The following is a 15,196-nucleotide window of genomic DNA, read 5'->3' as shown; positions in this document are numbered from 1 at the left end:
ACTCAAACAGCATAACCAGATTGGGGAGGGTGCTCTTAGTATCTTTCTGTGCAATTCTGTTCAGTACTAGGTACTCCTTCGTTTTGTCTTTTCCTTTCCCCTCCTATTACTGCTGTTCTGTTGTTGAGCAACATTATTCACAAGTGGTTTGTTCATAGCGAAATTCTATCCTGAAGTCAAATCCTGAGATTGCTTTTGTCTGGGAAAGATATAGAGTTTCCTATTTTCCGGGAATGACAGAATTTTTCTCATTTGGTCCTGCCAGAAGAGGAGTTAACTATTTGCTTTCTGTTCCACTCACTGTCCGACTAGAGAGACACACTTCACGGTAAGTCCAATTTATGTGTTTACCCCTGCAAAGACCAAACAGGATTTTTGCTGAAGTATACAGGAATGGGCCAAAAGCATACAAAGAAACAGCAGCAGCAGCAACAACAAACTAATAGGAGTAACAGTTCCTTTAGGTACTACTGTCAATTGTTCTAAACTTGTCCCAACAATTGTTCTATAGAATGCTAAGTAAAAATGTCTCTCATGTAGAAAACTACTGCACAAGGAAAATAAGGTGAGAAAAATCCTGCTTTAAGTACATACAGGTTGAGTCTCCCTTATATGAAATGCTTGGGATTAGAGGTGTTTGGGATTTTGGAATAAAGTGGGCCCTTGGCATCCACTGGCATTTGGTTCCAGGACCCCCAATGGATACTAAAATCCGTGGATGCTCAAGTTACATTAAATACAATAGTATAGTAAAATGGTGTCCCTTATGTAAAATGGTAAAATCAAGGTTTGTTTTAATATACACACACACACACACACACACACACACACACTCAAGTTGTGGAGAGTGGAATCTGTGGATAAGGAACCTGTGGATACAGAGGGCCTGTTGTATTTGTCTATACATAATGACATATCTTGGGGAGGGGATCCAAATCTAAACATGAAATTCATTTATGCTTCATATATAAACCTTATACACATAGCCTGAAGGTAACTTTGTACATAATATTTTTAATAATTTTGTGCATGAAACAAAGTTTGTGTACACTGAACCAAGAGAGAGCAAAGGTGTCACTATCTCAGCCACCCATGTGGGCAATATTGACAGTATTATGATTTCAGTATTCCCAATAAGGGAGAAAGCTTATATGGAATTAAAGTGAAATTATTAACTCAATAATAATAGCAAGAACATGATCGCGTCTCATAAAAAAGTGACCAGCAGAAGCAGATATGCTTCAAGCAAAGGTTGAAGTAGAATGCACTGGACTTATTTCACGTAATCAGAGTTTTTCACTTGACTATACGTCAGAACAGAATTCAGGAAAACAGAGTAGTTCCTAATAGACAAAGAGGTCAGCCAAGGCTGCATCCTATCACCTTACATGTTTAACTTATATGCTGAAAACATCATAAGAAAAGCAGAATTAGAATCAGAAAAAGGAGGAGTGAAGGTAGGAGGAAGCAACTTTAACAACCTAAAGATATGCAGATGACAACATAATACAGTGGACCCTTATTATACGCTGGGGTTTGGATCCAAGATCCCCCCTGGATAACAAAATCTGTGGATGCTCAAGTCCCATTATATATAATGACATAGCAAAATGGTGTCCCTTATAAAAAATGGAAAATCAAGGTTTGATATTGAAATTTATACTTTTTTTGAACATTTTCAAACCATGGATGCTTGAATCCGTGTATAAAAAATCCGTGTATAAGAAGGGCCGACTGTATTAACAGAAGACATTCAGGAATTGGAACAGTTAATAAGGAAGGTCAAAGATGAAAGTGCAAAGGCAGGTCTGATGCTGAACATAAAGAAAACAAAAATAATGACCACAGAAGAAATACACAAATTCAGTCTAGCAGCAGAAGAAATTGAAATAGTTAAAGAATTCCCATATCTAGGATCAAACATTAACCAGAATGGAGACTGCAGTAAAGAAATAAGAAGACTAGGAATAGGAAGGGCAACTATGAAAGAACTGGAAAAGATACTGAAGATCAAAGGCAAACAACAGAGCACTAAAGTCAGAATCGTTCAGGCCATTGTGTTCCCCATTACCATGTATGGATGTGAGAGCTGGACAGTGAAAAAAGCAAACAGAAAGAAAATCAACTCATTTGAAATGTGGTGCTGGAGAAGAGTACTTAGGAATCCATGGACAGCTAAGAAGACAAATAAATGGATTCTTGAAAAGATCAGACCAGGACTCTCACTGGAAGCAAAGATGATCAAGTTGAGACTATCGTACTTTGGCCACATAATGAGAAGGCACAGATCATTAGAAAAAACAATTATGCTAGGAAAGGAAGAAGGTAGAAGAAAGAAAGGAAGACCTCAAACCAGATGGATAGACTCAATCCAGGGGAGTTGTGGGCAAGGGCTTGCAGGATCTGGGCAGGACAGTGGAGGATAGGGATTCTTGGAGATGTCTCATCCACGGGGTCACTATAAGTTGGAACCAACTTGAGGGCAGCTAACAACAACAATACGTGACACCATATAGATATATAGTTACTGTGTAATTATTCTTTTCCTTATAGTACTCTAAACGACCTGATAAGGTCTTAGGAATTTTCTACCTAGGAAATTCTTCAAAACCATACATTGTCTATGGTGGGCTTGGGACTGACTGCCAGCAGTGTATCAGGGCAAGACTGTGAGATAAATGTTCAGGCCTTCATGCACAGAATAAGCAGATGTATCCAAAAAGGCAGCCAGGCTGGCATGTCATCTTTTGAAACAAATGAAGCAATGCCAGAGCTTGGACAAGTTATTCTGGGGGCTATAACTCCAAGATATGGAAAGATGCAGTCCAAAACAAGTAACAGTGCTGGGCTCTGATAAATACATACTACCATCTGAAGTTGAATATAGAGTTTAAACATGATTTTCTATGGCAGTAGATAACACACACAATGTGTGTGTGTGTGTGTGTGTGTGTGTATTACAATCACACAAAGATGTTTTAGATTCTCACATCATTAGGAAGGTCATACAGGGAACTTAGGGGGTGTTCTTCCTGACAGAGTGCCTAGCGTGCAAGCAAGTTCATCCGGGAATACACCCCACCCTGCTATTAAAAATCTACACACCTTGCCAAGCATCGGCTTGGACTGAATAGCAAACCTCAGAAAGCAAGAGACAGACAAAGGAAAGAAAAGAATATTCACAGCTCAAGAAGGGAGTGAAATTGACAGGTAGGTAGACAGACTATTTTAATTGTTTTCCAACAAATTGTATTTAATGTCATGAGGCAAGGGAACTGGCTGTCTGACGCACAGTGAATCGATTTCTGACACGCAGTGAAGCCAGATCAGAAATCCAGTTATACTGCCAATGGGAATGAGCCCTAGATAAGGAGGGACAAAGTAAGGTTTATAGCTATTAAAGTTGTAAGAACATCTGGAGGGGCACTGGTTCCCACCTTTATTAAACAGTAAGCCCTTGGTATCCAGTGAGGTTTGGTTGCAGAATCCCCTGTGGATACCAAATCCATGGATGCTCTAGTCCCATTAAATAAAGTGGTGTAGTAAAATGGTGCCCATTATATAAAATGGCAAAATCAAGGTTTGCTTTTGAGGATTCATACATTTTAAAAAATATTTTCAAGCTGTGGATGGTTGAATCTGTGGATAAGGAATCTATGGATACCAAGTCTGACTGTATTCTGATAGCATATTCTTTACCTATTTGCCATTCGACACACATGCACAGCAGGAATTTGAAAAGCTTTGGAACTTCAAGGTTAACAGAAGTGCAAAAAGATTTTAGAGGAGAAAAAAACTGGGAAGGCAGACCAAGGACTGAATATGCCCAGACCCCTAATAATCTGTTGTTGGGAAAGGATGCTGGAGGAGAAAGCGTAGAATGGAGTCTTCTAGCAAAAGGCATGGCTGATTGGCTGGCTGGATTAAGAGCTCTGCAACATTTTCTGGCCTATCCCAATTGTCTTATCCTATCCCCTTTCCTTCCCTGCTAGATGATGGGTGTTGAATCTCAGTTGGAAACCTGGCCCGCTGAGTTAATCAAACGTGCAACACTGGTGGAAGTTGAAGGAGTCTCTTTAACCAATGATGTGGCAGAGAACTGGGATGCCCTATGGGCCTTCAAAGCCCGGCCTGATGACCTTCTCATTTCCACTTATCCCAAAGCAGGTAAATGAGGAGTAAATGAAATGAACCGGCATAGTAGTGGGGGGGGGGGATAGAAATTGGTGGGTTATATGGATCTTAGGAGACTGAGGACGTTATCACACGTGAGGAATTTCTCTTAATTTTGAATGAAAAGAAAGTGGGGCCAGAACGCATTTACATGAATTTGCTAGTTTAGCGAATTTACGTGAATGCGAATTGCGTTCGAACTGGCTTCCCATTGCCTGAAAATAGCATGCCATGGCCTGAATTTGCATGTGATTACCTCTGGCAATAACGTGAAACCCCATGGTTGCGTTCGGACTGACTTCCCATTGCCCGAATTTGTGTGTGGTAGTCTATCACGCAATAACGTTAAACCCCATGATTGCGTTCGGATTGCCACTGGATTATACTTCCAATTTCCCTTGTCTGATAACGTCATGAGGGTCACCAAATAGGTTATGGCATTTCACATCTAATCCCATCTTAATAGGGACCACTTGGATTCAGGAAATTGTGGACATGATTCAGCATGGAGGTGACTCACAAAAATGTTCTCGGGCCCCTATCTACTCCCGAATCCCCTTCATAGACCTGTTTCCTCCGCCTCCCATACCCAAAGGTGAGTAACAGAGACTTTTTCAGAAACTTGATGGGGGAGAAAGAGGGGAAATGGGTTTTTTAGTGTAATGTTGAACTTGTGGATGTGGCAAAATTGATGATAGAATCCTTTGGTACTGGAATTTCCCTGTTCAGAAGGGGTTGCATCCTTATGATGCCAAACTGCCTTGTCTCAATAGAATCTGAGGCTGGATGAGACCTGTTGCCTTCATATTTATGGAAATATTTTTGTACGTACTTCTGGAAAATATTGCATTACTTTTAAAACTGACAGGTGATGATGAAAGTAATGCAAATAAAAGAAAAGAGTGAAGAAGCACCTTTCTGTGTACAGAAATGCATGTAAGTCGCTTCATATTAAAGCAAACCTTGTATTTCATTTCATTGTGCATATCTTTTGCCCCAAATCTGCAAGTGTTCAAAAAGAATCCTGACACAGTGGTTTGGAGATGACAGAATGGACAAGAGAGCCTGATGTGCTGAAACACATACAGAAGGACCTGTGATTGACTCATTCATCCCTCTGTCCCTCTTTGGTGTTGCAGGCTTGGATGAGGCAGAAGCAATGCCCTCTCCACGAACAATCAAAACTCACCTCCCAGTTCAGCTTGTGCCACCTTCCTTCTGGGCGCAGAATTGCAAGGTCAGGAGGAATACTCGGGGGAGACTGACCATGAACAGACAAGGCTTAGTTTGAGCCAAGGTTTAGTCTCAGTAACTTTTTCAGTTCCTTGGCTCAAGCCTGGAAAATCTGGAACATAACCAAAGGAGAGGTTTCCCTTGATCATATAAAGAATGAAATGTTTAGTATTTTTAACTGCCGACCTCAGTTTTGGGCATTTTTAGGATGTGGTACAGAATTTCCTTGAAGGTATTAAACTCTGGTGGAAACAGGAGGAACTCTGCAGTGCAGAACTAACTGTATGAATGAAGGTTTTCGCAGTCAGACTCATGGGTTCTCTGTTCTTTCTGTAGATGATTTATGTGGCCAGAAATGCTAAGGACAATGCTGTTTCCTACTTCCACTTCCATCGCATGAACCAGGGGATGCCAGAGCCAGGCACCTGGGACCAGTTTCTGGAGAATTTCCTTACTGGGCAAGGTGAATAGAGGCTAGGAAAATCTTTGTTTCATTTCAGTATATTACTGTCTGTCATTTGTTGTCGCATGACTCCCAATCATTTTTTATTTATGGCAGTCCTAAGGAGAACCTATCACAGAGGTTTCATGGAAAGTTTCTTCAGAGGAGGTTTGCCATTAACATCATCTGTGGCTGAGAGTGTGTGACTTGGCCAAGTTACCCAGGGTTTTGTTTTGTTTTAATGTTTTTTTTTGGGGGGGTTAGGACTTTATCACACGGGATGGATCCCGTACAGAAACTGGATTTAAAGTGAAAGCAACCCACAAAAATGGGTACTTTTCCAGGCAACGCTGGCATCAATGGGAAATAACGCAACATTAATCCAAAAAGAAAATTGACAAAACCTGTTCCTTTTTACTTTTGGGGAACTTCCAAAAAAAAGAGGGGGTTTTGTCGACTTTCCGTTCAGATTAATGTCACGTTATTTCTCATTGACATCAACACATCTGAAAAACAAACCTCTTTTGCAGGTGTTTTGCAGACTTTTAAATCCCATTTCTGCCCGGGGCTTAACCAATTTGCCTCCAATTTACCTGTGTCTGATAAAGTCCTTAGGCAAGAAATACTTAAAAGGTGATTTTGCCAGTTCCTTCCTCTGAAATATAGCCTACAGCATCCAAGTACTAGGTGTAATAAAACCAGGACCTTTGTGCTCAATCCCCAGGCAATTTGGAGTTAACAGGGCCCATACAGACAGGCCAAAATAAAGCTGCTTTGGGTCACTTTGGGGGCATGCTTTTTAAATGACACACATATCTTAAGAATCCAGGAAGCTGCACCAAAGCTGCACTCTAGTCCTTAGGACTGGAGCATGGCTTTGGCACAGCTTCTGTCCTCTTATCATTTAAACAGCATACCTCCAAAGTAACCCAAAGCAGTTTTATTTTGGTCTGTCTGTATGGGCTCAACATTTAGCTTAACCATCCCTGCATAGCAGACTTCCTCATCCTGGTGCCCTCCTGAACTATTATAGTCCACACCTGGAAAGCACCTGGTTGGGGAATGGTGCCACAGGTGAAAAGGATCACCAGAAGCTCATATAGGGCAAGACAACTTTGAATTTGCAAAATGCCTTACTGTGTTCTTTCTATCTCCACCATCTTCAGTCTGTTGGGTATTTGTTGGAGATGCTGGATGAAACTCAGATCAAGTTGCTGTGCCTCATTCCTTCCTTTTATTCTCCTCTGCAGTTGCCTGGGGCTCTTGGCTTGACCATGTTTGTGGCTGGTGGGAGGCCAAAGACCGCCATCCCATCCTATATCTTTTTTATGAAGATATGAAAGAGGTAAGTAATTTATTGTACTGACAGGCTAGGCTTAAATTTGGAAGATGTGGGGAAAGACACATTAGTGGGACCTGAAGTTGTAAGGGTACCTGTGATTCTAGATTACAAGCATCTTTTAAGAACATGCATCCACTTGTTCCTGTCTTCTGGAGGGGTGTTCATAACAATTGTTTGAACCTCCAACCTAAGAGGTTGAAATGCTTCTACTGAGGCTTAGTTTTTTAAAAAATATATATTTTTATTAGTTATATTTGTATCTCACCTCTCCTCCTGGGAGATCAAGGAGGTGTGCATGACTCATCCTCATACTTTTTTATATATAAACTCTTTAGGATAGGTGAGGCTGAGAGAGTGTGACTACCTTAAGGTCACCCAGTCAGTTTCAGGGCTCAGTCTGAAATCCAAATCTCCCAAATCCCAACCCAACATTTTGATCAATACTTCACAAGAGTAAGCTAAAATAGACTGGTCTTTTGGCCTTGGGTCCCACCTTCAAACCCTGAGACCAAAGAAGGTTCATTATCTTACGTTAAGACAAAATCTGCCTATTTCCAGTTTCCACACTTTGTTTCTAATAATAATAACAATACATTTTATTTCTTTCCCGCCTGTCTTCAAGGCGGGGTACAGCATGTTAAAATAAAAGCATAACTTAAAAAAACATTATAAAAATACAATAATATAATATTATGAAGCCATTAAAATATTCTCAAGTAATACCTTCTTTAAAATATATCTATTAAAAAGTCATGATTTAAAACTGACTGGGTAGGCCTGCCAGAAGAGATATGCCTTTAATGCTGTTTAAAATGCAGTGTTTTTAGCTATTTTATATTTTCCAGCAGGTTATTCTGTCTGAGGGCAGCAAATGAAATAGTACTTTCTCTTTAGGCACTAGAGCAAACAAGCCTCTCCATCATCTGCCTATAGCAGCCCAATCAAATAAGAAATGCACAATTAATCAGAATAATCCCCATTCTATCTTTTAGGATCCATCCCGAGAAATCCAGAAGGTAGCCCAGTTCCTTGGAATCCAGCTCCCAGATCCAGTTCTGAAGCAGATTGTACAGCACACAGCATTTGAGAGCATGAAAACAAACCCAATGGCAAATTACAGCACCTTGCCTGGTTTCATCATGGACCAAGATGTATCACCCTTCATGAGAAAAGGTGGGTACCAAAGCAGAGCCAACTTGTAGTCAGAAGAGTTAGTAGGAAGAAAGCCTAGTAGGGCTGCTGGGAGAAACCCCTCAGAGGTTATTCAGACGGTGAAAATAATCCAGACTGAATCTGGGCTGAATCTCCATTGTTCACATGCATCCCGAATGCACCCAATTAAGTTTGGGGAGGCTGCCAAAAAAACCCCACTTAATGCAGGATAATTGATACTGGGTTTTTTCTTGAGTTTTCAAAAAAGATTTGCATCGTCAGCAGTGTGAATAACCAATATGAACAGACCTAGGATAGAACTCAGCATGCCTTGAATGTGTTTCGAATACATTCGCATCGACTCCATTTTTATTCAACTGCTGTTGTGTGTGAGCAACGGAACTTGCAGAGATATGCATAGATGTGATTCCATAGTGTGAATAACAAACCCAGATTGCTTGAGATTATTTGAATAGTTGTGCTAAAAAAGAAGAACAACATCTGAATGACCTCAGTGAAAGAACAATCAAGGCAGATGCAGTCAGATTTAGGGGTGACACAGATGGCCCCTTTGCAGCAGCTTCCCAAAAGCTTTGGGATGTGTTGTTTAGATGACGCATGTCCTGAAGCCATCACGAAACCACCCACCTGACCACATGGGGCAGCTTTCCGGTGCTCTGGCGGTACTGCATTTAGACTCAGCAGGAGCATTAAAAAACTGTGGTGGCAGCGGAAAAGCTGATGTTTTGCCAGCGCAAAAAGGTGCAGCTTTGTGCCTCTTCTTTTTGCATCAGCAAAACGACAGAGTGGGGCCATGGCGTGCAGTTGCCACAGCCCCAATCTGTCTTTGTTTGGGGCGGCTTGATGCTTCCCCTTCAAGCTGGTTTGCTCCTTAGAATGTTTGGACATGTTGTTGGAAGGACTTTTAAAAATTTTAAAAGTCATTTCAGAGTGAAAACTGGAGTTTAGGGACAGTGGCTGCATCTACAATGCAGAATTATGTTTGATACCACTTTAACTGCATGTCCCAATGCTATGGAATTTGGAGATTTCTGTTTTTGTGAGAAATTTAACCTTCTCTGTCAGAGAGCTCTGGTGCCACACCAAACTACAAATCCCAGGATTCCATAAAATGGAGCCATGGCAGTTAAAGCAGTGTCAAACTACATTAATTCTACAGTGTGGCAGCAGCTGGTGTTTCCATTTTGAAAATAATGGAATAAATATAAATGCCTTTTGGGAATGACAACTTCCAGAATCTGGGAGCTGCAACTCCAAAAGAGCAAGTCTTCCAAGGCTGGAAATAAGCAGAAGTGCTGATGTTCACGCTCCTTAAAATGGTGGCCTGACATGCACACCTGAGTCTTGTAAGTGTTTATTATGTACACGCTGTACTTTTTTGGGAAGACAAGAACTGCTATCTTTACATGCCCAGAAGCATTTTTCCTGCTTATATATATGTGCTCTGTTAGAAAAGTAGTATGGCCAAACATGGAACAATGCAAGGTTATTAAATTGATGGAAGAGTATGACAGTGTAGTGGAGATTACAGACTCATTCTCTATTTGTTCCATTAGATGGTAGTCAGAATTTGTTGAGGCATAGAGAGCAAAAACTGGAATATTTACTTTCAATTCTGAGAGTGAGCTTAGGGATATCAGTAGACTGCCAGCTATTTTGCAAGACTGTACATTAATGATGTGCTTTTAAAAACACACAAACCATACCTGTAGATTGCAGCAGACAATAAGGTTAATTTCTCTGTTGGGAAAGGTTTTTCCTGCTGTGGTTCCAAAGGAAGAATTCCTAATACTACCAATCCAAAGCTATTGTGCAGGATATAGGAATTTATCAAACAGGAAGAATTTCTCTTAAATTCGAATGAAAAGAAAGTGGGGCCAGAACACATTCACTTAGTCGCTAGTTTCGCGCAATTACATGAATACGCATTCGAACTGGCTTCCCATTGCCCGAATTTGCATGTGGCGGTCTATCACGCAATAACGTTAAACCCCATGATTGCGTTCGTATTGCATCGGATTATACTTCCAATTCCCTCTTTCCCTCTCTAACAGGAATTTTTTTGTTCCTTACAAGAAAAAGACAGAAGCAGAGGAAAAGATTTGGAGGCTTACAAATTGAAGATGCTGTCCTTTGAACGCTATGTGAATTTTCATAAATAAGGCACCCACTGCACAATAGAAGCCTCAGTATTTCTGCAGAGCAATAGCTTGTTTAATGTACATCAGACTAAACTATTATTTATGGACATCTCAATGACCTGACCCTAACTATATCCCTAATGCTAAATCTCAATGCATTTAAATACTCATTAGGGTCAGAATATAGTGTGAAATATTTTTTAATGCTGGTATATGAGTATTAAGTGTCACATAGTGCTTCTAAATGCATGATTCTTATGAGTACAGTCAGAATTCCTTGTACAGCAGCAATTCCTTCTTCCTGACTGGTATTTGTGATAAAAAAAAGTAAAGAAAAGAGACAAAAGATGCAAGATAGTTACAAATGGATGATGACATTGTCTGGTCATCCTTCCAATAAAATTCTGTGAAAGAAGTGTACAGTAAAAGCTACCTCTAGACTCATGCACAGAAGTGATAACATTAAAATCTGTTTTAGGCTGATTGTAGAAAACCAGTGCCTCAGCAGAACTTATGGGGAAGCAATCCAAGCTCCTCATGAAATTTGCACTTTGTCACATTCAGCAGGATACAAAAATTCAGAAACGCAGTCTCTGTAGTAAAAAAATCTCTGAAACTTTTATTAAGAAACCATAGAACCAGTCAAGTGACTTTCATTGTCAGAACTGATCAACCAGTGTTACAATCATATAATTAAACTTCACAGAAATTCAAACTTCAGACAGGTTCAATTATTACAAGTTAAAATTAATAAACGCATTTCTCTTTCCTTTCCAGCACCACTCCCCTCTCTTTGTTATAGCCAGACACTTTTTTACAAATGACAATGTGGCAGCAAGTTAATCTCCTTTCATGGCTTATTTTAGCCTCTGTGTTGAATCTCACATTTCTAAAACATATGATCACTACTACATATCCCATCGCTATATTAAGGCAGGAAAAAAGCATATGCACCTCCTGACACAGGCACACGAACACTGAGTGTGTGCTCTAGAAGATAGATCCCAATCCTACTTTAAGAAGGTCAACAAGCCCTAACAGACCAAACTGATGTTTGATAATACAGTTGTCCCTCCGTTTTCATGGGCAATCCATTCGGGACCACCACCACCACCACCCCCGCAAAAATTGAAATTAGCATATATTCAAATCTCATTGATTATAATGGGCCCATGCTCCTGAGTGTGACTGTTGCACAGGCGCATACACCATTTTAATCCTTCCCCGCCCTGCCATCACGAAAAGCAAGACCATGGACTCCAAGTCCACAAATTACAAGGGATGACTGTACATAGAATGCTTTATCCCAGGATACTTCCTGGAATACCTTGCAATACCACTGAGATTCTGTGGCAGAAATCTTTTTTTCCTCAAGATAGGACATTTGAAATTCACTTAACTGGAACAGCAGAGGGAAAAGCATAGAAAATCTGAATAAACTATTTTGTGGCTTGTTTTCTCTCTCTGCAGGCATAGTAGGGGACTGGAAGCAGCACTTCACTGTGGCTCAAAGTGAACGGCTGGATGATATCTTTGCACAGAAACTACAGAGCAATGGCTTGACCTTCCGCAGCCAGTTAGGAATGCAATGTTGAGTTTCTCAGGAAGAATTTCAGTGAAATGTCCACTGAATCAACAAGCAAGGAAAAAGCTGCATTTTGTGTGCATGTGTGTTCATTCTTCTCTTCTGGATTCTGTTTTCTCACAATGAGACTGAAGAGCACTGGAAGGTAGTTTTCTGGGTTTTGTGGCCACATTCTGGAAGAATTAATTCCTGATGTTTTGCCTGCCCCTCTGAAGATGCCAGCCACAGATGCAGGCAAAACGTCAGGAATTAATTCTTCCAGAACGCGCCCACATAGCCTGGAAAACCCACAGAAAACTATGGACACCAGCCATGAAACCCTTCGACGTCAAAGCTCTGGAAAACTTTATGTATGCAGTCCACAAATTCTGGCATGTTGTACTAAAATGGTAAAGCTTTGATTATGAATAATAGGTTGCATGTTTTGTCTGAAGACCGGCCTAAATTAAATACAAATAGGTTGGTGCAAAGAGGAGCTGACAGAGTTTGGAGCCTTTATGTATGAGAAAAGAAATCCTAAATGGAGTAGGAGAGCAGCGGCTTTCTCTGTGCCTCTCCACATGACGTCGTAGCACTTCTGTTCTTCTTCCTGAGGGAGGTGGTCATAAAAGTGTGGCTTTTGTCAAATGGATATTTTCAGCAAGACAAAAGACACACTTATAGAAAGAGAATGGAACTGATGCAACATCATGTGAAGACACACACAGAAAGCAGCTGCCCTCCTGTTCTGTTTCAGATTTCTTTTCTCATGTAATAAGGCTCTTGGGTTACACTTGTCACTTAAAAGGCAGAAGCGGTGAAGCACATGATGTGAAGTTTTGATGAGCAGCTGCTCTCTTCCCAGTGTCTCTCCTTGTTTTATCAGCCACAGTTCTCTTTCTGTCTTGTTTGTGATTTCTCCCCTCTTTCTACACTGATTTCATTCTCTTAACTTTCTTCTCTTCACATTAAACATAATTTTTGTTCCTCCAGTGTTGCAGACAATTAGCTTTTCCTTTAATAAAGGCCTTGTTTACATTTGTTTTTCAATTTAAAAAGTATGCAAAATGATAGAAAATATCACTAGTGTAACCAATGACTTTAAGAATGGAAAATCTCTTTACAGATTAGTCAATATAAAGTTATCTTGATAAAGAGCAAAAAGCATGCTTACTGTGAGCAATTATCTGCCAGTTAGAAACACAGGACTTTTGTTAGTAAATACATCTTAGTCAGCTTGTCTTCAATGGATTCTGTTTCATCAGAAACACCACCACCCTGCTTTTTCATCACAGTCAACTAAAATTAATATTTTGCAGTAGCTTAGTAACTGAATGTGATCCTCACAGTTGAAATAAGACAGGAATTTCACCATTATTTCATTAAACACCCCCAGAGAAAATCAGATCCTTAGCATCCAGATAAAAGATTAAATGGCCTAAAAGCTGCATTGCTGAGCCAACTCCTCCCTCCCTAAGGTTCACTGTTTATCTTGCCCTTTATCTCTTTTTGCAAGTTCCTATTACTGGCAGTGGAAACCTGCGATCAACAGGAAGACACACAAAAAGGGGTCGCATCTGTCACCAAGATTCATTTCTCCATCTATGTCAGTATATGTGACCAATAATGCCTTAGTCTGTGTCACTAAAGCCACAGGATGAGGTAAAGTAGTATATTTTGGGGTGGGGGGAGGAGAAAAAATGAGAATCTGTTGGCCACTGTTTTGTTTTTCATACTTGTTGGCATATTTTGATTAACAATAGAATTTAGTCTGTTGGTATGGTTTGAAGCACTTCAATTGGAATATTGTCTTGGCGATTTATTCTTTCCAGTTTCTTGAGTGCTGCTTCCACCTCACTTTCCAAAATTTGGGGTTCATCTTCATATAGTTCTTCATTTCGTGTGTCATTCCCTTTTTCATCTCTTTTATATAGCTCTTCTGTGTATTGCTTTCACCATCTTTTTATTGCATCTTGATCATTTAGTATATTCCTCTTCTGATCCTAGAGCATCCCCATCCTTGGTTTGAATTTCCCTTTGAGTTTTTGCATCTTGTAGAAGAGGCCTCTTGTTTTTCCTTTTTTTGTTGTTGTCTTCTATTTCTCTGAATTGTTTATTACAGTAATTCTCTTTATCCATATGCACTAGTTGCTGAACAGCTGCCTTCATTGTTCTGGTTCCATTGCTATCTTCCTTTTCTTTTGCTTCTTGTCTTACTACTTGAAGTGTTTCTTCTGGCATTCATTGTTTCCTCTCTTTATTTTTGGCCACAGTGTCTTTCTGCATTTGTCCTTGATTATATGTCCATAGCTATTCTGGTTCCTGGTTTATTATGCTTAATAAAGCAAATTTGTTTCTCACATTGTCTAAATTCTGTTGAGATGTTCTTCATCTCACATTTTGGTATGATGACCATTTCATTTCTTTCTTCAGCTTTACTCTAATCTTTGATATAAGTAGCAGATTTCCCCATGAATGATTTGTTGCTGGTTATTACCTTGTTATTGCCAGGATAAGTCCTCTTTAATTGCAACATCATGTGAAAATCTTCAGCACAATCACACAATTTAAGATTAAGAAGAGCCCTCCCTCCAGTCCATCTGCCTTGGTCCAGGCCTCAGAGGGAGTGAAGAACTGCTGGACCTGATCCCCATGACCACCACCATTCTCTTCTCCTTTTGTGTCGTGTCTTTTTAGATTGTAAGCCTGAGGGCAGGGAACCGTCTAATTACAATAATAATTGTAAGCCTCTCTGAGAGCCTTTAGGACTGAAGGGTGGGGTATAAATACCGTAAATAAGTAAATAAATAATAAATGACTTTCATGGGATAATGACAGTTTAACCCCCCGCTTCCCCCGATTTTCCTTGTGTAATAGTCCTATGATGCTTTCTGCATACAGGTTAAACAGACAGAGTGATAAAATGTAGACTAGCCTGACCCCTTTGCCAATTGGAAATAATTTCATTTTTCTGAGTTCTGTCCTAACAGTAGCCTCTTATCCTGAGTATAGGTTATGCATCCACAAGTATTCACACATTCTCAGTATGTATCAGTCCAGTAGCATAAGCATTAGCATAATCTGTCACACAAAAAATGCCGCTTATAGAACAACTGGTGCGAGAAGGG

At 40.1% G+C, this 15,196-nt stretch overlaps 1 protein-coding gene across 1 annotated transcript; it reads left to right on the top strand.

Moving 5' to 3' along the window:
• Positions 1 to 262: 262 nt before the first annotated feature.
• LOC149303576 (sulfotransferase 1C2-like) lies at positions 263 to 15,072 on the top strand. The gene is made up of 8 exons (XM_089479735.1): positions 263 to 328; positions 3,993 to 4,167; positions 4,640 to 4,768; positions 5,313 to 5,410; positions 5,743 to 5,869; positions 7,099 to 7,193; positions 8,183 to 8,363; positions 11,975 to 15,072. Exons 2-8 carry the CDS (start codon positions 3,993 to 3,995, stop codon positions 12,097 to 12,099), a joined length of 930 nt encoding a protein of 309 aa, XP_089335861.1. The 5' UTR covers positions 263 to 328; the 3' UTR covers positions 12,100 to 15,072.
• Positions 15,073 to 15,196: the final 124 nt, after the last annotated feature.

This window comes from Sceloporus occidentalis, unplaced genomic scaffold (genome assembly GCF_023333645.1).
Source record: "Sceloporus occidentalis isolate IW3139 unplaced genomic scaffold, rSceOcc1.0.p SCAF_14, whole genome shotgun sequence".
Taxonomy (NCBI): domain Eukaryota; kingdom Metazoa; phylum Chordata; class Lepidosauria; order Squamata; family Phrynosomatidae; genus Sceloporus; species Sceloporus occidentalis.
This window is presented reverse-complemented; position numbering and strand designations above follow the sequence as displayed.